We start from the raw sequence: 24,592 nt of genomic DNA, 5'->3' as shown, positions 1-24,592 counted from the left end.
GGGCAATGTCTGGGACCCGCTGATAAATGGTCCCCAGCACCGCCAGGGCAAGCCCAGGGGAGACCAATGACCGGGACAGTTGCTGCTTGGAGGACGCAGATGGGCCTCAGTCCACCGGGGGCCCCATATTTGGCGACACAGGTGGGAAGGGTACCGTCAGCCAACAAGCACCGGGGGCAGGGGCTGGGGTGGGTGCCATGGGCGGCCAGGTTCCGCCACGGTGCTCAGCCCAGGGAAAAACAGCAGGGCCAGTACTGCGACAAGGACACTTCTGTGCTAAAGGGAAGCATGGCCAGGGTGTACAACCAAGAAACTGATGTCAAAATTCAAGAATGAGGAAAGATGTCGGCCCAAAAGCTGATGTGAAAGACTGACTCACAGTGAGATCAGCTAAGGGAGGAAGAGAGCTGGCGGAAGGGGTGTGTGTGTGTGTGTGTGAGACGTGTGAGTGGGGACGCTTGCGTGAGGGAGGGCGCCCCAGCTGGCAGAGGGTACCTTGCTCTGAGCTCTCCGACAAGGCAGCCTCGGCCTCAGCAGCAGCCATGCCACTCGTGGGGTCCGGCTTGAGCTCCACAGGCTCCCGGGGGGCATCGGCCTTCTCCGTCTGCTCTGCACCTGGGGTAGGGGTGTGGGGGCATCCGAGGCTGGACCGGCACCCTCTGTCCAGGGGCTGGTCGGCTCTCCTGGACCAGACCCCTGGAAGCGGCTATGGCCCCAGGGGTGGGGGCAGCACATCCAAGCTCGGGCTGCTTGAGCCTCTGCTCTGGCTTCAACAGATGCCCCAGAAAAAATAACCGGTGGTTTTGGGTAACCTGAGCTCAAGGGATGCAGTTGCCTGTGCCTCCCTCCCCCAGGAGCCTCCTGAGAAAGCTGCTCACTGCGCTGGAGCCCACGCTGCTGGCAGGTGATGGACAGTCAGCCAGGTCCTCAGCATCACAACTCACCGCTGGCCGCGCTCTCGGCCTGGCCGCCTCGCTCCTCTTTGGGCTCCCTGCCCAGGCCCGCGGGTGGACTGCTTCTGGCCAGGTCCAGCTCGCTCAGTGTAGTGGCAGCCGTCTTCTCTTCTTTGGCCCTCTTGTCCCCCACTGGAGGTGGAACAGGACAGACCTGCCATTTCCCATCAAGTGTCCACCACTTGGCGGGGTGAAGTGGCCCAGAGCTGGCAGCTCTTCCAAACCTCCCTGGGGATACGTCTAAGGAGCGGCTTGTTGGCTTGCTCATTCAACAGATTATTCACAGGCACCGACATCACACCAGGCTGCCGCCGGGCCTGGGGTACAACAGTCACGGTTGCTGCTCCCACGGGGCTTGCAGACTGGTCGGGGAGACAGTTGTCACACGTGAAATGACTCTGAGCAGAGATGGGTGCTTACAAGGAGAGGAGCGTGGTTCTCTGAAAGTGTGCCACAAGGCACGTGGCCCACACTGGGCCGCAAGGGGCCTTCCTGAGGCACTAAGGGGAGCAGGAGTAAGCGTGTGGGAGAGGAGACCTGCCGGAAGAGGGAAGTCCTGTGCAAAGGCCTTGAGCCAGGCATGGCTGCCGGTGCCCTCAGTCAGGGAGGGCAGACGGGGCCCCTCTGAGAGGCGTTCCCAGACTTCACTGCAGCTGCTCCTCACGAGCTCCCCACAACACAGGCGAGGCCAAAGAGGTGACACAGAGAGGCGGGGGCAGAGCTCCCATCAGAAGCCACCTGCTCAGGAACAGCCTGCCAAGAATCTTACCTTCCAAGGCCGAGGACTCCATACTCTCCCCAGGGCTGGCAGCCGGCTCAGCCAGTGACTTGAGGGCATGGCAGGCCGTGATGATGTCCTGCATCTGCAGGAAGCTGGCCACAGCCAGCACATCGTCCACGTTCTCAGAGCTCAGGCTCAGCTTGGCCGTGTACATAAACTCCAGCACCTGCCCCAGGCCTGCCAAGGACACAGACAGCCATCACGGACCCACCTCGAGGCCTGGCCCCAGCAGCCTGTCCAGCTGCCCCACTCCGTGGCAGGATCCAGGGATTTGTGAAAAGCAGCGGGGCAGTGGCAGCCCACTGTCTCCCCATCTCCCGTGCCAGTGGAGAGGCGGGCAACCTGGAGATTCTCAACCCAGACAACAGCCTCCAAAGAGCAGCACACCCATAGAGGGCGGAGGGTGTGAGTGCCCACCCTGAACACTCTCTGCCCATCCACTGCACTTCACCACCAGAGGACAGAGCCTCTCACCACTGGCTTTCATCAGGGCTCTGCCACAAACTCTCTACCTGACCTCCAGGCCAGTCACCTGACCTCTCTGGGCCTCAGTTTCCGCATGTGTAAAATGGGGGAACGACACCTTGCCCGAACTTCTGGCGGCATGGCACGTCATTCTGGGTTGGGAACCTGAACCTAGGACAGTTAGTTCCTTCCTCAATCCCAGGACCTTCCTGACACCCCTCCCCATCCTAACCCTTGCCGTTCCCATCAAGGTGAGCACTGGGGTAGGGGGTTGAGGACTGACTCAGCAATGGAAAGGGACCAGGGCTCAGAGCCCCTCCCGCTCTCTGTCCCTCCTGACGAGCTTGTCCTATGTTCACTCCGGAGCTTATCATGAGCCCTTCCTGCCAGCTCTCCCCTTACCACCCCACTCCCAGTCAAAAGAGGCCCCACAAATGTGCTAAGAACTTGGTACCCACGCACTCATGGCCGAGTCTTGTGTGGGAGGTCTGGCGCACCCCACAGCTGGAAGGTGCTGCTCAAAGGAGGGCCTCACGTGGCACGGGGCCCGCCACAAGCTCGGCCCTGGACCCAGTGGGGTACCTGCCGCGTTACTGATGTCCAGGTGCACCACATCCTTCTGGTCCACGAACAGCATCTTGAAGTACTCGCTGCAGGCCGCCAGCACTGCTTTATGAGCCTTAAAGTCAACACCATCCACCACAAAAGTGCAGTCACACAAAAGCCCCAGTTGCCGCTGCTGGTTCAGCTGCTCCAAGACACGCTGGCTGTGCTGGGGAAAATCCATGGCTGGGGAAAGCCACAGAGCCCTCGAGTTAGCACGAGGGAGGACACCAACCAGCCCCAACAGCAATCCCAGCACTCCCAGGTGAGAAGCAGGGGGATGGGTGGGAGGGTGAAACCAAATCCACACAGGGCAGGTGCCTCTGCAGGCCCAGACCGACGGGGGGTGGCTTCTAGATTCCTGTGCTAACTGGTCAGGAAAGTTCCAAAACGCAAGAAGCATGGAGGGACCAACACAAAATAGCCACCTTTGTGCCTTGCCAGGTAATGACATTAAAAAATCAAAAACCAAGCACACACAAAACACTGATTACTGTCAGCATTTCAAAAAAAGAAAAAGACACGGTCGCTTAACTTTTTTATTACAAAAAGAATGCATGACATAATCTTAGACTAAAAGACAGATCTTTCTCGACTGGATAGATCTGGCTTCATGAAAACCTTTCTATTTTGTTCTTATTTTTCTCAGTTCGTCACGTACAGGTGAAATATGCGCTTGGGAAGGCAGACGTTTCATCATCCAGCATTTCAGGAATCAGCCCCTCTCCCGCTGCATCCACAGGGGTCTGTGCAGGTTCCCTTGTCCTCGGCAAAGCCTGGCCCTCGGGGGTGAGGATCCATCTCTCTCCCCCACTTCCCCAACCTCTGATTCATGGGCTCAGGGAACTACACGAGAGCTGGTGAGCCTTCTGTGTCCAGAAACCTCTCTAGGCTGTCCCTCGAGAAAGAATGAACTCTGACCCTGAGGCCTGGAGTTGCTGGCCTGGCTGCAGTTTCTCTGTCAAAGGCCTCACTTGCTGCCTGGAAATTTCACAACTGTCTCAAGTAAAAATGCTCACAAAAACTCCATGGCCTGGTGCCGAATCATCCTGAACTGCACAAGCCAGGCCTAAGTTAAGTATCTAAAACGGCTCTCCCCTCCCCCTCAACACCACACCAGAGCCAGTCTCAGGATCGGCATTTTCTAGGGAAAAGCAGCAGACTCTCCTTTCAAGAAAGAACCAATTTCTAAGTAAACGTCAGTGCCCACTCCTGGAACCACATTACATAGATCCAACCAGGCTGGGCTGTCACGCCTTGGCCTGGAATCTGATAAGTGGCAGTGGTTTCTCTTCCAGTTCTTCTAGAACTTTTCCTCTGAGGCCTGGGTCTGCTCAGAGCTGCCCCAGGTGGTTTCTGGGCAGGTGAGCATGACCCTGGGAGGCTCTCGGCCTCCAGGTTTCAACAGCCACTCACTGGCTCTGGCTGTTCCCCTGTTACATCAGCCTCTCGGGGCTGAGTCACCACGCTGCAGCTCTGGAGCTGCAGTGACCATGTATGGCTGTCTGGCTGTGATGAGACATAACGAAAGCCACGCCCCCGCCCACGTAGCTTAGCCAGCACAGATCGGCTTTGAAGGATGCAAAGCCCACTCACCCATGGTGTCTGGAAACTTTTCACAAGTGGAAGGGTGTATTTGCTGAACTGGGAGAAGTCACCGAGTAGGTGGGTAGGGCTCCATCAAGTAAGAGGGGACAGGCAGTGGCAACAGGCCGTGTGCTATGGGGTGCCAGCCCCTGAGTCATGAGTTCAGAGTTGCTGCTGCTGGAGACTTGAAAATACCCTGTGTCTCCCTCCAACGTCCCCAGGACTGTCCTTTGGTCCCAGCCTCCACACACAAGCTCCCAGCCAGAGGCACAGTTTCTTGGGCCGATCAGATCGTAAGTGGCTGAGGCGCAAGCTCTTGTATAAGCAGGGGAGAGCCGGAAGCCAGCCCTGGAGTCAAGAGGTCAGGCGCAAGGCGGCTGGGCCCGCTGCGGCTGCTGAACCACCTGCTCGGTTACAAACCAGCCGGCACAGCACGGAGCCGCCGGAGCAAAGGCTGCTACTGACCAGGACACCCCATGAAGGCATCCTCCTCTAGGTCTTCAGTTCCTAGAAAAAGCAAGTTCTCATTTGTGACCTCGAGGGATACAAGGGAGAAGTTCGGCTGTTCTGTTCCTGAGCAGGTCAAAGCTAAAACAGAGAAGTTTTGGAGGACATGGGAAAGAGCCAGTGTATAGCCTGTAGGGTTAAACAGGCAGGCTGGGCACTTAGGCCTAGGACCTAAAGGGGGTACACACAGGCAAGGTGTAAATGGAACCAAAGGCAGGTGGCAAGGAGAGGCCTGGGCCAAACCGACCTGAGCTGTCTTCTCTCTGCTGTGGAAAAAGCCACGTGAGCTGACAAACGTGTGCACGTGTGCATGGGCAGCCCCTGAGCTCCCATCACCAGTTCACCCTCTTTGTCCTCAGGTGAAATACCCTCCAAGTGCAGAAAGGGAGGGGCCACCAGGGCCCACAGGTGCCTTCTCAATCAGCTGCAGAATAATCCCCTTCAGAACTTCCCAATCAGATCCAAACTCTTCCCTCCTGGCAATGGGCCTGGCTCCCTCACCTTCACCAGGAGCCAACCCAGGAACTGAACTGGGAGGAAGAACCTCCCAGGCTCAGGAACAACTGGGGAGCACTGGCTGAGCACCCATGCCCTGTGCACCCCCCCACCCCCCGCCACCGCCAGGTACAGAGTTGTTCCCAGGCCCCTGGGCTGGAGCCTGCCGAGAACAGAACCCTCCAGCCAGAAAGCGATCTGACTTGCTGGGAAGACAAACATGAGAAAAGACTCCTGGCCAACAGGGTGGAAGGGACCTACCAGCTCCAAGGTCAGGTGGTTACTGGCCTTGCCTGGGACCAAGGCTGAGAGGAGCCCTGGCGGGGGAGGGGGGACGACACATCAGGATGGGGCGCACTCACTTCCAGAGGCCTTGGGAGAAGGCTGGTACAGGTCCCTGCGAGAGGGTGGGCGGTGGCCCAGCACCCCAGCCCCTCCCCCCCCAAACACGGGGGAGCAGCTGCGCGCCACGAGTAATGTTTTCCACCCAAAGCTAACTGCAGTGTTCTGATGCGAGATGCCTGCCCAGAAGTGGGCTACTCCCCAAATGTGGGTGTCGGGAGAACACCAGAGGCTTCTGGAATCCCTCTGAAGCCTCCAGAGCTGTTCCAACGAGAGAAACATCTGTTCTGACAAAACCAAAGAAAGAAATGGACGAGAGAGAAAACACACGGGGATAAAAGGGAAGGAGGAAGCAGGGAAGGATGGGGCAAGTAGGGAGAGGAACTAGAAGGAAGGAAGAAGGGAAAAAAAGGCCATCCCCACAAACAGATAAACAGCGCTAAAACATGCACTCACAAGCCCCATCTTGTGACCGGCCCCCCCAGGGGGTGTGAGGGCCCTTGGGGGGCTTGCCGAGTGCTAAATGGTGTCACTTGTCAGCAGCACCGTGGATTTTATAATCGCACAGCCCCCCGGGGCAGTCGAGCTCAGAGCCCCCAGGCTGTCGTCCGGTGCTCACCCACTCACCTCCCCCAGCTGCCTGCCTGCTACAAAGCTCCAACAGCCCCTCTCTTCTCCCCAAGACGGTGCGGTGAGCCGGTGAGGGGTCAGCCGGCTCGGTCCTCCCCTCAGAGGGGCTGAGCTAGAAGCAGGCCGTGCCCCACCTCCAAACCTAGGTGAACTGTTGTTCTAGAATGAGCATGCAGTCCTCTGTCTCCTCTTTTACACTCTACAGTGAAAGGAACCCACCAGGATCTGGCCAAGCTTAGAGGGGACCAGGAAAAGAGGTGAGCGCGTGGGGCAGGATGCACCTGCCTGGGCCACACAGAGGGACACGCGGACCCCAGGGGCGGGCGGCGATGTGGGAGCCGCGTCCCGAGTGCACGCAAGGAGGGAGCGTTGTCTGAGGAGACCTGAATACAGTAACAAGATCAGCAGCCAGCCCGCTGCTCATGACCCGTGGCGGGGATCAAGTGCGGTTCTGCCGGCCCGCCCGCGGTGTGAGGTGCCCTCCGCTAAGCACGAGAGTGGGGTCCCCTCCTCCTCGTTTCATCTTGCTTCAAGGGTGCTACGTGTGGGCCTTAGTTAAAGCTCCTTCTAAGAAAGACCCCCAAAACATAGCACAACAGAAAACTCACACAGAACTAGACCGCAGAGCCCATCGAGCCCAAAGCCCTCGTGTTTCCGACCAACTCCGGCCTGCGAGCGGGCACCTTCCATGACACTGCCGTCTGCTCGGTCCATATCCCTGACTGACGGGGCAGACCTCGGTGTCAGAGGTGGGATGCTCCCCTGAGGACAAGCAGCCTAGCTGGACACAAGCCCTGGCCAGCCTCACAAGGAATTCATTTGGGAACGAAAACATGAGGGACCTGGGGAAGCCCTGCAGTGCGGATGCAAAGAGGCGACCCGGACATGGATGTGCGGGCGCCGTGGGCTCAGTCTCTGAGGATGGCCGCCAACAATCCCTTCCATCCGACCACGCCTGCCGTGGGACTCCAGCGGAACCCGGGCGGCCCTGGGATGACTCTGCCCAGCAGGATGCAGTGACTCTGTGCCAGTTCCAGGCCTGGCCCTTAAGAGGTCTGGAAGATTCTGCGTTGCTTTCTTGGAACCCGGCCACTCCACTGCAGTGATGGCCGGGCGCTCCTGTTGCGGGGGAGAGCACACATGGAGGGGCCCCGGAGGAGACACCAAGGTGCACGGGCCCCCTGAAGAAGAGCCGAGATGCCCCAGCTGACAGCACCAGGGCTCCAGCCCAGCCACCGGCTGAATGCTGGCACGCGAGTGACCTCAACACCTTGTAGAACAGAAACAACTGCCCAGTCGACCTACAAAATGGGGAGAAATAATAAACTGCTGATGGTTAAAGACACTAAGTTTCGAGGTGGTTTGCTTACAGCAAGCGATAACTGATACAGATGGTAAAACTGTAAAGCAAAGGGGATGACTGACAAACCATTTGAGGGCAACAGTTCTCTCTGGACGGGAGGGTCCTCTGAGACACTGGGGGCGCTCTATTTCTTCATTTGGATACACTAGGTTTATTAGTTAAATATGTGCATTTCATATACTTTTATACGGGAACATTTTTCAAAATTTAACAAAATTTGTAATAAGAAAAAAGTGAGGTAAAAGTGCCACACTCAATCCGTGCAGAGATGGGATGTTTCCAACCATGTTCCCAGACGCTCTGGCCAGGGCTGCCCTGAGGAGGGGAAAGAGCCGCAAAGGCGGACGGGAGTGACAGGGGGTGGAGCGCCGGAGAAAACACAATCCATCTCATTTGTCTTTCGGATCCAAAACATCCGCACACAGACTGCTGCCGTGAGAAAAGTTTCTCCCTGGGTCGTGAAATCCACTCTGCTCAATTCACCAAAACCTGAATCCCAGATCCCCACAGCAACAACAAAATGGCATTTATGGAGGGTCTTCAACACGCCAAGCAGCACGGCACCACGTGTGGCACAGTCCAATCACCTAAAAACTAAGAGCATGGCTACACCAGGCCCCAAGCTCCGCCCTGCTGCCTCCAACAGTTAGGACTTGAGAGGCAGCTCGGCACCACGGAGGCAGCAGAGCCTCTGGGGCCAAAGCCAAGTAGGCTCACCTCCAGGTCCTGCCTCCTACCACACCCGCAGGTGACCTACAGCAAAGCTCTCCTCTGGCATAGTGGAGCCAGGGGGACTACCTCCCACATTCTTTACAGGATTAAGCTAGGTAACGTTAGCAAAGCCTGCCCAGTGCCTGGCATGTGGTAAGCACTCAGCAAACGACTGTTACCAGGAAGCAGAGATGCTGACTCTACATATTTTTTTAGGCCAAAGACCACATCAGATGGTTTCTACATATCCTTTTACGCTGGGCACCTCGGGTGTACTCAAAAACTACTTGGTGGGCTTGCCCGGTGGCGCAGTGGTTGAGAGTCCGCCTGCCGATGCAGGGGACACGGGTTCGTGTCCCGGTCCGGGAAGATCCCACATGCCGCGGAGCGGCTGGGCCCGTGAGCCATGGCCGCTGAGCCTGCGCGTCCGGAGCCTGTGCTCCGCAACGGGAGAGGCCACAACAGTGAGAGGCCCGCGTACCGCAAAAAAAAACCAAACCAAAACAAAAAAACACCCTACTTGGTGACTTGAACCTTGTTTAGATGTTGTAATCACAACCCATTATTCCTTCTAAATGCAGTCTGGAAAAATCCCGGAGCCCAATTAACATGAAGAGACGGGGGGCACTGGGCAAGAACCACTCAGAGCAATGTTCTCTGTCAGGCAAGCACTTTATATTGAACAACTATTCCATAAACCCCAAGGGTGCTCCTGGCTGAAGGCTGGAGCGCCTGCCCAGAGCTCTAAGTGGGTCCACAGAGCAACGCTCCATCTCAGAGTCAAATGGGCACCTGTCAAACATGAAATATCGCCCAGGTTATTAGCAAGCACTGAACTGCATGCACTTCCAAACTGCTGCACAGAGGGAAGCCATTAGCCAGGAAACAACTGGCCTACCACCAGGAGGTGCCCTCCGATCTGCTGAACAACAGTCCCCAGCGCCCAGAGCATGCTGTGCCAGTTGCAGGCCTGGGCAGGAGACCTGTCCAAGGGCCTCGAGGCAGCTGAGAGTGATGACAGGGATCAGCGTTCCTGACTTTCCAGAAATACTGGTGGCTCGTGTACACAACCTGGCGTACACGAGCTCAGGCCAAGGGAACGGAAGTTCCCAGCAGGCCAGCCCTGCAAACATGAAAGCTACCTGCTGTGACAACCCGTCCCTTTTCAGCGCAACGTGGCAGAGAAGCAAATATCAACAAAACCAACCGTACTGGAACTTTCCTCCTTGCCCAGGAAACACAGCTCTTATATTAAGCTTGTGTTTCTCCAACTTTTAGAAGTCCATTTCCACTTTGTGAAAACACACAAACCTGACTCAGCCCTTCCCAACAGCCCCAAACGTTTCATCTTCTCCTGAATAGGGGCCCCGCCCTGAAAAAGCACTGCTTCCTTCTACAGAATGCTCCCTGCCAAGATTCAGTACCGTTTGCTTTGAAGTTTGTGTTATAAAAAACACTGACTTTTTTTCTAAATCTAAAAATAATGTCTGAATATAAAATTAAACTGTGCTATTGACTTTGCTCTTCAAACTATACAACTTGTATTATCTCTAAATTTAACCACACTTCTGAAGAGGGAGTGGACATCCCTTTCCCTGACCCCCGATGGGCCCTACTGCTCTAGGAACGTGGCTGAGCGGGAAGGCTGGCTGGCCCTGAAGAAAGTGTGTCCTGTACCCCAGCACCCGTGCCGGTTTAGAACCCATCATGCTAGTACTTGCTCTGGGGCTCCTGAAGCTTGACACGGGATAAATCAAGGGCCTTGCTACCAGAAAGACAAAATCAGACATGTGGGACTGGCATGGGGTCTGATCATTCTCCCAACGTCTCCCCTGCTCCCCTCTGCCCAGTACTCCCTGAGTGGTGGTGGCACATGGACACAGCCTGAAATTATACTGGTAGGTGGACTCCCCTACCAAGTTTAATAAACTCATTGCTGGGTAGGCCGACTTCTTGTTTCTTCCTTACAGCTGTTTATAGCACCTACCCTAGGACTGTGCCCTCAAATCAAGTTGGGGTACAGGCCTGGTATAGAACCAATTCCTGGCCTTGTTGAATAGGACCAACTCAAGGTCAAAATATTCTGAAATGATCATTGTACTTTTGGTGCTTGTTAACTGAAAAAATATAGACAAAAACCACTATGAAAAATGAATTTCCCATCTAATAATCACAACAGCACTAATATGTATTTGAGAAGCAGTTCTATGTAAGTGAATGATAAATCTCCCCTAATACACAGAAGGTCTGTGGTGTGATACAGCCGCACAACTACTCATACATACTGCATTCCCCCTAGGGGTCCTCACTCCATAAATTAAGAAACAGATATAAACAAAGGCCAAAGAATTTCTCAAACATTTAATGAGTGCCTACTCTGTGCTCACCTTAGGGGCAGTATTCTCACTTTGAGCCTAGCAGGGAAGACAGGTAATAAATCAATATAATACATAATGTCACATACTAAGTGCTGTGAAGAGAACCAAAGCAAGCCGAGGCAGAGGCTATTAACTACCTAAGAGAAGGTCAAGGAGGACCTCTCTTGAGGAGGTGACATTTAAGCAAAGACCAGAATAAGAGTGAGCCATGCTACCATAAGCCCAGGGACCGTTACAGTAGGTACAAGGTAGAGCAAATGCAAAGGTCTTGAGACGGGTGTGGCCTTGGCAAAAGGGGCTGGCGTGCCTGAAAAGGAGGAAGCGAGTGGGAGGATGAGAAGCGCTGAGGTTGGCAGCAGGAGAGGCTGCGATCACTCAGGGTTTTAGAGGCCAGTTAGGCTTTGGAGTTCTAAGTATGCTGGGGCACCCTAGGAGGGTTGAGAGCAGAAGAGCGACTGCAAGGGGGCAAGCGTGGACACAGGAACACCAGGAAAGAAGCAAGAGAGGGAGGAGGCCTCCACCAAGGTGGAGGTGGAAAGAAGCAGTCAGATTAGGGATATGTTTTGGTGGAGCCAACATAATGGCTGAGCAAGTAGCTGTGGGTTGTGAGAAAAGAAAGGAGGCAAGGATGACACCAGAATTTTTAGCCTGAGAAACCTGGCTAAGGTTTTAGCCTGGCCAAGTGGCAGTGCCACTTACTGAGGTGAGGAATGATTGTGGGAGCAAAGGTTTAGTGGGAGGAAAGCAAGAGTTCTGTTTTGGCCAACTATGGTTGAGATGTCAACAGCAGAGATGGTTGAACAGATCTCTTCGCTTCATTCTAGTCTTTGCCACAAGATGGAGTGGGACCACCCTGAGAGAGATTATTGTATAAAGAAGAGACAAGACGTATGGACTCAGACTCAAAGCACATGCATTTGAATCCTGGCTCCAATATTACCAAGGGGGGCTCAAGCAAGCTTCCCTGAGTTCTAGATTGCTCACCCGTTAAATTGGAGAACCACCACATACACAATGGCTGTGAGGATTAAAGAAGATAAATAACAAGGAGTATTGCACAAATCTTGGCAAAAGTAGAATTAGATATTTTTTCTCTAACAAAGTCTGTGACTGATACACAGTGAAACAAACAAGGAAAAATTAATTAAAACAAATTAATTAAAATTAACTAAAACAAAACAAACCAGGTTATCCCAGTGAAGTCCCTTTACCAGTGAATCGCATGGCTGCTTTTGGAAAAGGCAGCTGGTCAAGGCCTCGGGAAGGCAGTTGGAGACCAAAGCAGCCACACTCTAGTCCAACGTGACAAAAAAGCACATGGACTTTGTTCCTACCTGGCTTCAAACTTCTGCCGTCAGGTCTTTGTGACTGTGTGACTTAGGGCAGAAAGCCTGGGAAGAATCACCCACTCAAGTTAAATACAGATGGATTCGGGGTCCAATCTTTGCATGTGGTGGGCTGAGGGGACAGGGTAGTGGACAGTACCTTAAAGTCAACTGCAGAGCACTACCTAGTGCGGGTGCCCTGCTGGGAGCTGGCGGCTCCCAGGGGAGTAAGGCCAAGGCTGTCTGGGCACCCACTCTCGAGGACCTTCCCCCGGAGAGAAAGACCCAGACTGTCACTACCCACTGATGAGAGCTGAAAGGTGCCACTGAGTGCCAACCTGGAAGGAAGTGGTGCTTAGTACATCTAAAAACACGCGAACAAAGGCAGGAAGGGCGTCCAGGTAAAGATCAGCACAAGCAACGGTGTTGGATGCATGACAGAGAGTGGTGTGCACGCTTGGGGACTGGGCCGGGGGAGAACAGCACGCTTCACATCATGAGATTAACAAGTGAGTGGAAAAAGTGGTGAGAAATGCAGCTGGAGGGACAGGCTGGAGGCCACACCTATCACACCAGGACTTAGCTTCATCCCCAGCTGATGGGAGTCACGCCAGGGGTTTAAGCAAGAGAGAGCCACGGTCAGACTCACATTTCTGAAAGGTCACTCTGGCTGCATGAGTATGGAGAACAGGCTGAAGGGGCAAGAGCAGAAGCAGAAAAACAACTCAGGAAGTCCCGCAGCGCTGGACCCTCAGGACGTGAAGAATGGGACAATGTCACCCCCCGCTGGCACCAGGAGGCTCTGGCTGGCGCCCAGAATCCAACACAATCACTGCGGATCTTTCTGAGCAGCCTGTGCAAGCGGCCCTCCTGCTGAATATTATAACATCCTTTGAAGGTTTTCAGTACCTCTTCCTCGAGTGCCCCAACGTCCCTTAATATTTAGTATCCGAGCCTTCCTGGGAGAAGCTGGGCCATGCTGCTTGTCCAAAACCACATCCCAGGCTGAGAATTCCTACCTCTTACTCACGTTTCAAAGAAAACGCCCACATCTCTGGAGGGACATAACAAGAAAGTGGTAACGGGGATCCCCTCAGAGCAGCAGGGAAGGGTGGAAAGGACTTACACTTTTCACTCTGTATCCTTTCTGGATTTTTTGTTTGTTTGTTTTGTTTTACCATTTGTAAATGTTATCTATTAAAATATTAAAACTGAGAAAGTAAAACAAGGAGGGAAGGAGGGAAGAAAGAAAAAAGAGAGAAAAAAAGAAAATGTCCACAAAGTCAGAGTTTCTTTGTTTCTATTCACCGTAAACCTTTCAGACATTTTCTACAAGACTTGGTGACTGAAAACTTCTCAACAGGAAAAATTTCTCATAAGGGAAATGGAAAATTATGATAATTTGCACAAAGAATGTGTCACTCGGGAAAACATGATGAGCAAAAATTCCTTAAGGGGACAAAATGGAAAATCCCCTAGAAGAGCAGCTGGTAGCCTTTTCCAGACCCAGATGAACCCCTCCGACACTTCGAAGGCACTGAAGGCCTCTCCTGGGAGAGTCACACACACTCAGGGGGCTGACTGACTCCCCACACCCAGTTAAAACCCCTGCCTTGGAATCCAGCCAAAGCTGGTTAAGTCCCTGGGGTAAGAGTACTTAAATCTCTGCACCTCAATTCCCTTTCTGTAAAATGCAGATGATAATAAAAGTTTCCACTTCACAGAGCTGCCACTGGCCATCATCATTCTTTCTGGGTTTTTTTTTTTTTTTTTTGCTGTACGCGGGCCTCTCACTGTTGTGGCCTCTCCCGTTGCGGAGCACAGGCTCCGGACGTGCGGGCCCAGCGGCCATGGCCCACAGGCCCAGCCGCTCCGCGGCATGTGGGATCCTCCCGGACCGGGGCACGAACCCGTGTGCCCTGCGTCGGCAGGCGGACTCTCAACCACTGCGCCACCAGGGAAGCCCCATCATCATTCTTATATGACTACATATAAACCAATGCCAGCAACATCGATCTATTACAGGAAAATGGGGAACCCAATGCTCTCCTCTTGGCCCTATCTTTTAAAATGGACATAAAATCTCATCAGTAACCCAGGCACCCACGACAGATAAAGCTTCAACCTGAAAAAAGATCAGGAAAAGGCCCTGCAAACTGCAATGCTTATTCCACTCAACCGTAACCATAAGGCAAGGCAGAGGTGCTTTGTACTTGAAGGCAAAAGCTACCTTCTTTTTTTTTAATTAAAAGGTTATTTATTTATTTATGGCTGTGTTGGGTCTTCATTGCTGTGTGCGGGCTTTAGTTGCAGAGAGCAGGGGCTACTCTTCGTTGTGCGAGGGCTTCTCATTGCAGTGGCTTCTCTTGTTGCGCAACATGGGCTCTAAGCGCACAGGCTTCAGTAGTTGTGGCTCGTGGGCTCTAGAGAGCAGGCTCAGTAGTTGTGGCGCACGGACTTAGTTGCTCTGTGGCATGTGGGATCTTCCCGGACCAGGGATTGAACCCGTATCGCCTGCACTGGCAGGTGGATTCTTAACCACTGCGCCACCAGGGAAGTCCCGCTAACTTCTTTCTACAAAGAACATGATGATTTTGGAGGAGCAACGAGGCTTTCATTGAGGAAGAGGATAGACTATAACAAGTCCAAAGGAAGGATTAGTTGTCCCATGGTATTAGTTAAGATCAAGAATCCAAAGCAAAAGAAAAAAGTAGGTTGAATACTAATTATTAGGAGGTAGACGTATATGGACTTCAAGGTAGCACATGCTTTTCATGTGACTGACTTTTTCTGGGTTTGTTTCCTCATTACGATTAGTAACTGTGAAGGTCCCTTCTACTGTTAAGATTTAATAAATGCTGAGTAAATGATTTCATTAATAAGACTACAAATGCATGCATTTGAAGTATAACAGACACCATGTGAATGACAATGAAAATGAGATATTTATCTAGCATTTAGCAGAGTTTTTTTTTCATCTAAAACTTTCCCTATATTGGAAATCTTAAGATTTCCAACTATGAACATGAACTATGAATATGAACATATAGGACATGAACATCAACTACAAACTGTATACGAACATCTATGAACTATATAAGCCAACATCAAGTCGTACATTTACTATTCCAAATAGGATTAAACTAAAGTTAATATTCTGTAAAACTTGAATGGGCAAAACGAAATGTGTAAGAGGATATTTTAGAGGAATATTCTAGGAGACCTCAAAACCTTAAGATAGGCCTGGACAGAAAGTGGTCAAGAATTCAATGTCTCAATTTCCAAGGATTTCTTAAAACTGTGAGGCTACTCAAATCCAGATGCTGAGTGTCGCTCCAGAAGAGAGTGTTTGGACAGCAGCCCTGGGAGGATTAGAAGCAGCTCAGGCCCCAGCGCTGGCCCTTGAAGAAACAGTGCTGCGGACCTCCTGCCCCTCCCACCCACCACCTGCGGCAGCGTGAGGCCTTTTAATGGATGACTTGCAACCCTGGCGGTTTTTCAGCCAGCTATTTTGAAGTGCGAGCTTCTGAGAGAAACTTGGAAACCACCCTAAGTGCTGCCTGGTTCTAGGGCAGGCAGGCTGAGAGACAGAGACACAGAGAAAGAGAGACAGAGAGAGCACCCGCACGGCCATGTAAGGAAGCCGGCCAGCCCCAAGGGGCTGCTTATGGGGACTAGGGTGGGGAAGTGAGGGTACACAAACTTAATTCTTAGGGGTATGAAAGACTGGTCAGAAACCTAAATGTTCTGTTTCATTCACATTTCTACCCTTATCTTCTCAACTTCCCAAATGCAAATATAAACTGGGGGGAAATGTTTACAGCCTATATGGAAAATAAGGGTTAATAGTCCTGATATATAAAAGGCTCTTAAAATTAGTCAACAGTGAAAACGTACATCCACACAAAACTTGTAGACAAGTGTTCACAGCAGCGTTACTCATAATAGTCAAAAGGTCAAAACAGCCCAAATGTCTATTAACTAATGAATGGATAAATAAAACGTGGTATATCCATACAATAGAGTATTATTTGACAATAAGAAAAGTACTGATATGTGCTACAACCTGAACGAACCTTGAAAATATTGTGCTACGTGAAAGAAGCCAGCCACAAAAGGCTACAAGTTGCGTGATTCCACTTATATGAAATGCCCAGAACAGGCAAATCCATAATGATAGAAAGTGGTTGCCTAGGTCTGGGGGAGATAGAGGTAAATGGGGAGTGACTGCTAATGGGCTGTGGGCTCCTTTTGGGGACGATGAAAATGTTCTGGTGGTGACGGCTGCACAACTCTGTGAATAAACTAAAAGCCATTGAATTGTACACTTAAAATAGGTGAATTGTATGGTGTGTGACTGTCTCAATAAAGCTGTTATTAAAATTAAACAACAAGAAAAAATCTCCCAACAGAAAAATGAGTCAGAGAAATGAACAGGCAATTCCCAAAAGAAGAAATATGAGTGGTCAATATACTCGATACAGAAAAAAGACGTTCAACCTCACTAATAATCGAATATGAATAAGTACAAGTTACCACTTCCAGTTTCAAACTGGCGAAGACTGAAGAGACTGAGTTTCCACTGTAGGTCAGTGTATGTCCCCAGCGAGCAGAAGCAGAAGGCGGTACACTGGGTCAGACCTGTCACTACCGATGTAAGTTCTAAATACATTCACTGGTTAGGTACAAATTAATGCTTGGATGTAAGTAACTGATCAGACAGTCCCATGCAGAGGCTACAATTTCCCAGCCTGATGGGGTATTACCCAGCTGTAAGGAAATCATGAGTCCTGGTAAAGGACTGTGGGTGGGACTGTGGGACTGCATCTAGAGAAAACACAGTCTTGCTAATAATAAGTCCCACCATGCTAAACGCTTGAGGGGAGGTTACTGCCAAGAGAAATAGTAGGCTCGCTGTTTCCCAACGGCAGCGACCGGTGGAGAGCACACGTCTAACAGGGGCCACTAAGGGAGTAACTGGAGTAGCTGCCGTGGCAACCTGCCTGCAAAGTGTTTCCTATATACATGCTAACTCATCCATACCCACAAGAGTCCTCTGGGAGGGTATTAATATGATCACCCCCATTGTGCACATGAGCAAAATGAGGCTTAGAGGAGTTGTCATCCGACCCAGGTCTCAACGACATGCCCAGATTCAAGGCCAAAGTCCACCACACTCTACAAGCTGTCCTCTTTTCACTTTAAACAAGGACAAAACTTCTGTGGACAGACACGGAATTCTGGGTTCACCAGGTCCTTAGTCTGTCCCAAAAGGGCAAATTCTCTGTCATTAATTGGCACTTACCAACTCCCTTTCCTTATACTAATCAGTGTCACAAAACATGTTATAAAAAAAAGTCAGAAGTGAACATTACTAAGTCTTAGTTCTAACCTGCAGAGTTTGTTGCTGCCAAATGAAACACAAAATTGAAACTCTGAAGCATCTTAATTTCTGGAAGCATGGCACACCAGGTACGCTGGCTGGCTCGCATTACAAACGGCTACAAATACTGAAGAAAAATTTTCATCTTTCATACCCCTAAGTTTGACATCTTTTAAAATGCATCGAAGAACTGGCAAGTCAGTAAGGAATACTGACAGATGAAACAAACTTAAGCAAAGGCTGGAATCCAGAGAGCAAGTGGAGCTATAAGGGTGGGCAGTGAGGGCATTTGCAGAACTGAGCGAGCTCGAGTTCTCCCCCTGCCGCCAAGAAGGGAGGTCTCTCGGGAGGGCCCTCCAGAATAAAGCTGGCCCCAAAGGGTTATATCTTAGTGGAAAGAAGATGGCACAGAAAAAGCCTAAATGAAATCTTGGCACCAAATGGAAGGGTATAAAATTCTCCCTGGGAGAATCTGTAACCGTTAGGTGGCCCCCAAATGGGCTACAGCCCAAATTCACACATTATAAAAGGTACACTTCAAGTAGCTAAAAAGTGATCCCAGAATGAAAGTATTAAACGCAAGAAGGAGTGAGAACCAACTAAGGTAGTAAGAAATAAGTAAATCTAAACAAATACTGAACAAACGACATCTTCTAAAATTGAAAAAGAACACACACACCTATAGAATAAAAGTTGAGGAGGGAGTGTTAGGAATTAAAGTGAATTAAGGTCCTAACTGCTTGAGAGTAAAGTGTAAAGACACTGACTAAAGTTAGAATTTGCTAAGTTATGTAAATTGAGAGATATATCATATTCGTGGATCAGAAGATCAATATCATAAAAATGTCAACTCTACCCAAATTGATATGTAATAAGTTCAATTCTAATAAAATTCAAAGCAATTCTAATAAAAGACTCCAACAATTTTTGTGAATTTGATAAGCACAATCTAAAATGAAGATGGAAAAGCAACGGGCCAAAGCCTTACCAGAGGCCAAGGATTATTATGTGAAAACTTCGAGTGTGATACTGGCACACAGAGAGGGAATAGACGGGAAAGAGGCCAGGTGTGGACACCTGATGTATGATAATGGTTACTGGTGACATTAAAGACCCACAAGAAAGGGATATATTCTTTCAATAAATAGTACTGGGACAATCTGATGCGCTTATTTAAAAAAAAAGGAAAAAGAAATTAGCTCCTTATCTAACACCATACACAAAAATAATTATAAACAGACCAAAGAACTTAATGTAAAAGGCAAAATCATAAAATGTTTGGAAGACAACATATGGGGGAATACCTTTATAAACTTGAAGTAGGAACTTCTTAAAAAGGAACAAAAAGTGCTATTAAAAAATTGATAAATGACATTAAAATTAAGAATTTCTGTTCATTGGGGACTTCTCTGGTGGTGCAGTGGTTAAGAATCTGCCTGCCAATACAGGGGACACAGGTTCGTGCCCTGGTCCAGGAGTATCCCACATGCCGCAGAGCAGCTAAGCCCGTGAGCCACAACTACTGAGCCTGCATGCCACAACTACTGAAGCCCGCGCGCCTAGAGCCTGTGCTCCACAACAAGAGAAGCCACCACAATGAGAAGCCCACACAACACAACAAAGACCCAACGCAGCCAAATAAATAATTAATTTAAAAAAAAAAGAATTTCTTTTCATTAAAAAAAAAGCTAGAGTGACAAGACAAGCCACAAACTGGAAGTGGATAATTACAACACAACTAACTGACAAAGGATTAGTATCAAAACAAAAAACAAGAAAAAAAGTCTACATATAAATAAAAAGACAAACAATTCAATAAAAAAAATAAGCAAAAGATTTAAGCAATTGTTTCAGAGAAGCTGAAACCTGAATGATCCATTAATGCATGAAAGATGCTCAACACACTAATAATCATGAAAATGCAAATCAAAACCACGAGGGGGCTTCCCTCATGGAGCAGTGGTTAAGAATCCACCTGCCAACGCAGGGGACACAGGTTCGATCCCTGGTCTGGGAAGATCCCACATGCCGCGGAGCAACTAAGCCTGTGCACCACAACTACTGAAGCCCGGGCGCCTAGAGCCCGTGCTCCGCAACAAGAGAAGCCACCGCAATGAGAAGCCCACACACCACGAGGAAGACTAGCCCCCGCTCACCGCAACTAGAGAAAGCCCGCGTGCAGCAACGAAGACCCAATGCAGCCAAAAATAAATAAACAAAATAAATTTATTAAAAAAGAAAAAACCATATAAGGTATCACTGACCTTCCAACAGGTTAGTAAAAATTTTTTAATGTGATAATATCATTGTTTGGAGGATGTGAAGCAAACAGAATTGTCAGTTGAAGTGTAAATTGCGGAAACCACTTTGGAAACTATTTGGTATTATTTGGTCAAATTGAAGATGCACGCACCCTGTGATCCAGTCCTCCTCCCAGGGATGTACCCTGAGAGGCTGTACACATGTGTCCCAGGAATGGTCACAGCATCACTGTCTGTCTCAGCAAAATACTGGAAACAAGTCAAATGTCCATCAACAACAGAATGGATATGTTCTCATACAATGGAACATAATTCATCAGTGAAAATGAAATACACCTATATGTAACATGGCTTAATCTCAAGAACATATGTTAAGGAAAAAATTTAGATCACTGAAAAATAACGAAATGATTTATTTAGTTCAAAAACATGCAAAATTAAACAATACATTGCTTAGCAATACAAACACGTGGTAAAACTATAAAGAAAAGCTAGAGGTGGGAATTCCCTGGCGGTCCAGTGGTTAGGATGCAGAACTTTCACGGCTGTGGCCCAGGTTCAATCCCTGGTCAGGGAACTAAAATCCCACAAGCAGGCTTAGCACAGCCAAAAAAAAAAAAAAAGTAAAAAATAGAAAAGCAAGAGAATGATAAAAGCCAAATTCAGTGATTAGGTGGGGGTGGGAATGGGACAGGATCAGGAAGGGGCACTCCAAAGGTAATGGTAACATTCTTTTTTGTAAACTGGGTGATGGGTACATGGGTGTTCCTGGTATCCTTTTCCTTTATACGGTACAGTATTCTTTTGTATCTACTCAATATTTAATAAGACAATTTACAAAATTAAACAATGTTCCTTCTGACTTTAAGCAATGATTTGAAGCATTAACTTGGGCAGCTGACTGAGTTACACTAAACCAGGAAAGTCCCTGACAGGGGCCCATCCAGCCCTGAGACTATAGTAATGAGAAGTGCTTCACCACCCTGGCTCCGAAGCCGAAGCTGGAGAGATACAACTTCCCACTGAACCCTGGAGCCTTCCATTCAGGACAGGAAAATTACTGCTTAGATTAATCGGCCAGTACAGGAAGTAGTGCGGGTTGGGTGAGGAGAACAGGTTCTGCTGCCAGACCTTTTAAGACCAGAAGCTGAGTATGTTTTTGATGTAACAATGAACCCACCAAGCCTCCCTTCGGGCTAGGTCCCTACTCTCGGCTGGAATTGCCACCTCTGAGGCTCTGCATTCTGCGGTTTAGACATGAGTGAACAACTCTCAATTCTAACCATGCCCTTTGCTTCCTTCCTTTGAAGCTCAAGGCTGATCTCTCCAATTCATAACAAGCAGGTTTGAATGGAAGAGCCCGTGCTCTGGTTTTCTGTACGTATCTGTGACTACATTATTGAGGTCAACCTTAATTGGTCCTTGGACTGTTGAGCTACTGACACCCATGAGGACCTCCGAGAGTGCCAGGCACCTATGCTGACACTCAACACACACATCTGCAGCAAATGCTGAAAGCACTCGGTGCTAAAATGCCTACTCTTTGTGACCTCTATGATTTCAATCATTTAAAAATGTGGCCAGCAAAAGAGGTAGATTATGGTCTCCAGGACAATATGCTTTGTGCACAAAAGGTACTGGGAGTTTTTCATTTCCTCTAAGGTTGGGGTCCCTCCCTTTTGTGGTGTCTGTTACCCTGACAGACACCATGTCTGAGTACCTCCGTGCCACCCACGTGGCGCCATCTTGGGGGAATTCCAGGACGGTAGAGAGTGGGCCACCTGCTCTCTTTCTGTGGCAAACTGTTAAAACTGAAGCTCTGCCCACAGAGGCTGCCCTTTCAGCGTTCTCAATGGAAGGTTCAGTATATGTGCAACGAAACCAAGCCATTTGGCACTTAAAAATGGTCTTCCTTATATATACATACAGACATATATATGCACAGGAGAGCCCGGGCACGACACACAAACGCTGTTAATAGTTATCTGCGAGGGGAACCGGGTCAGGTGTGGGAGGGTGACTTACTTTCCCCAGTACTTTTGTTAGAACCTTCTGATTTTTGGACCTCATGCATGTATTCCTGTCCTAAACATTTTTTTCTTCCTCAACTCTGCACACTTTCTTTCTTGACCCTCACAGGGTCATCCTCTCCTAACACATAATAATGCTGGTTACCAATTATGGAGTCAAGGACTTGACTAAGCATTTTACATGCATTACCTCATTAATAATTCCACCCAATAAAGTTAGTGTGAGGTCATCATTATCTCCACTTCACACCCGAGGAAGTGGAGGCTTAAGAGAGGTCAAGTACTTTGCCCAAAGGCACACAGCTAGTAAGTATAAGGACCAGCTCAGGTATGCTTGGCTTAGAAGTTCAAGCTTCTAACCAGCACCCTGGACCTCAGGGGTTCTTAGCTGGGGGCAATTTTGCCCCAGGAGACATACAGCCTCCTCTGGAGACATTTTCAGCTGCCATACTTGGAGGTAGGTGGGGGCTACTGGCATCTGTGGACAGAGGCCAGAGATGCTACTTGCATCCTGTGCACAGGACGGCCCCCAAGACAAAGACTCACTAAGCCCCAAATGGCAATAATGTCGACGCTGAGAAACCCTGCTCTACTGGAAAAAGAAAGAGAAACTATCTCTGACCTAGACTCTCATAGTTTAGGTCATAGTTTACCATGTCCACATCCCATATTACACCCAAACACCAAATAAACCATTGGGTTGTCCTCTCTTCATTAATAGTATGCCAAACCCTCATCACACTGGCGGTCTCTCCAGCCCCACTGGCCGATCATCCAGTCATCCAACAATGTTTACTGAGCACCAACTGCGTGCCAGGAAATGACCTACACAGTGGGAATACCAGGAGAAATAAGACCCTGTCTCTGCCCACGAGCTGCTGGTGGTCTCACAGGGAGACAGGCAAGAAAACCTATGATCATCATTGGAGGTAAGAATGTACTCCGAGGGGCTTCCCTGGTGGTGCAGTGGTTAAGAATCCGCCTGCCAATGCAGGGGAGATGGGTTCGAGCCCTGGTCCAAGAAGATCCCACATGCTGCGGAGCAACTAACTCCGTGCGCCACAACTACTGAGGCTGCGCTCTAGAGCCCGCGAGCCACAGCTACTGAGCCCACGCGCCACAACTACTGAAGTCGCATGTCTAGAGCCCGTGCTCCACAACAAGAGAAGCCACCGCAATGAGAAGCCCACGCACCACAATGAAGGGTAGCCCCCACTTGCGGCAACTAGAGAGAGGCCGCACACAGCAACAAAGACCCAACGCAGCCAAAAAAAAAAAAAAGTACTGCAAGGTCATTGCAGGATGCTAAGAAATCACAGAGGAGGGGCTCCAAACTCAGCTGGGGCGGGGGTGCAAGGGTGAGTAGGGCTGGGAGAAGGCTTCCCAGAAGCATTTGAGCTTGAAGGAGTTAACCAGGCAGAGGGAATCCTTTCCTTCCCAAAGGACCCCTCACCAGAGCTTTCAGAATATGGTCTCTGAGAATCCAGGTTGACAACTTTAATTAGAACATTGGTGGAACTCCTGAGAAAAACAGGGAGTGCACAGGGCAGTCCTTGATCCTCTGAGTACAACCTGGATAATTCCTGCCTCGAGAGGGACAGACCGCAACCTGGCTTCCCTATCGGTCTGGGTGTTCTTCAACCGCAATCCTAACGTGTCTCTCTGGCTTCGAACCACCCCACACCTTGCAGCAGGAGGGAACTGACATGTTCACAGCAGATCCCGTGAATTACTTGCTTGACCTCACATAATTCTCAAAACAGTTCTCTAAAGTAAACATTGTTATCCCTATTTTACAGATGAGGAAACTGAGGAAGAGGAATGAAGTAACTGACCCTCAGGACAGAGAGCCACTAACCAGGGAAGCAGGGATTCACACCCAACTCCAGAGTCCTTGCCGCCTCTATCTGAGGGGACCTTTATAGTTATCAATCCAAAACATGTTATGTACTCTGAATCTTCACCACCTCAGTACAGCCTTCCAACGTCAGTCATCCTCCTTCCGTACACCACACACTTTTGAACAGGTATCTGTGGTGTTCCTTGCGTTGTACTGTGATCACCCATGTGGCTAAGAGCTCCTTGCTCCCAGGATCCAGTCTCACTTATCTTCACATCCCGAGCCCCCAGCGCAGTGTCTGACACGTCAGGCACATAAAACACTGAATGAGTAAACAAGCCCGGACTCTCTGGGCCCAAGCAACACAAACTACCCAAAGCCAGGGGAGCCTGCCTTGGAGACCCAGAGGCCTGGGAAACACACCCCACCCTCTTTCACCAGTGCAGTGGACTTCCCTTGGGCTGGGCCCAACCCCCAAAGCCAGCAATCTAGTCACACTGGGGACACAGCAGGTTCCGTCAGCCAGCTTTCTCTCTAGCACTGGAATAGTCGTGATTCCTCCTTTGGTTGTACACCAGATGCTTGTGTTTGGGGACACGCTGTACAAAAATATGTATCTCTAAACATTAGAACCTTAAAAGGAATGAGCGTGTGCTCCCCACTCTGTCTTTCCCTCTCTGCCAGACAGAGTGCATCCGTGATGGCAGGAGCTAGAGCAGCCAGCTTAGTCCATGAGATGGAAGACTGGGTTTGAGCAAGGAGAGCCACATGATCAATGAAACCCTGTGTCTGGATAACTTCATGGAACAGAGTGAGCTGCCCTGACCAGCTCTGACTGCCTACTTCCAGGCTGTGAAGGAGCGAGGAATAAATTTCTATTTCCTTTCAGCCACCGTATTTTGGAGCATTTTGGTTTGTACTTACTTAAAACAAGGTGT

The 24,592-nt window shown here is 49.9% G+C and overlaps 1 protein-coding gene across 13 annotated transcripts in view; it reads right to left on the bottom strand.

Annotated features, from left to right (window-relative positions):
• ZBTB17 (zinc finger and BTB domain containing 17) overlaps nucleotides 1–24,592 on the bottom strand; it is a 30,510-nt gene that overhangs the window by 3,327 nt on the left and 2,591 nt on the right. For 3 of the 13 annotated variants that reach the window (XM_060141327.1, XM_060141326.1, XM_060141339.1), the window contains 4 exons: nucleotides 2,662–2,988; nucleotides 1,723–1,911; nucleotides 945–1,085; nucleotides 496–615 (listed from right to left, as the gene is read on the bottom strand). In XM_060141327.1, the coding sequence (XP_059997310.1) occupies nucleotides 496–615; nucleotides 945–1,085; nucleotides 1,723–1,911; nucleotides 2,662–2,986 (775 nt within the window). In that variant the 5' untranslated portion in view covers nucleotides 2,987–2,988. Of the gene's footprint in view, nucleotides 1–495; nucleotides 616–944; nucleotides 1,316–1,722; nucleotides 1,912–2,657; nucleotides 2,989–24,592 lie in introns of those variants that run through there. The other 10 variants (XM_060141328.1, XM_060141334.1, XM_060141337.1 and 7 more) reach the window with 10 other exon arrangements.

The sequence above is a fragment of the Lagenorhynchus albirostris genome, chromosome 2 (assembly GCF_949774975.1).
Source record: "Lagenorhynchus albirostris chromosome 2, mLagAlb1.1, whole genome shotgun sequence".
NCBI classification, from domain to species: Eukaryota; Metazoa; Chordata; class Mammalia; order Artiodactyla; family Delphinidae; genus Lagenorhynchus; species Lagenorhynchus albirostris.
Note: the sequence above shows the minus strand (reverse complement) of the source record. Positions and strands in the feature narration are given on the sequence as shown.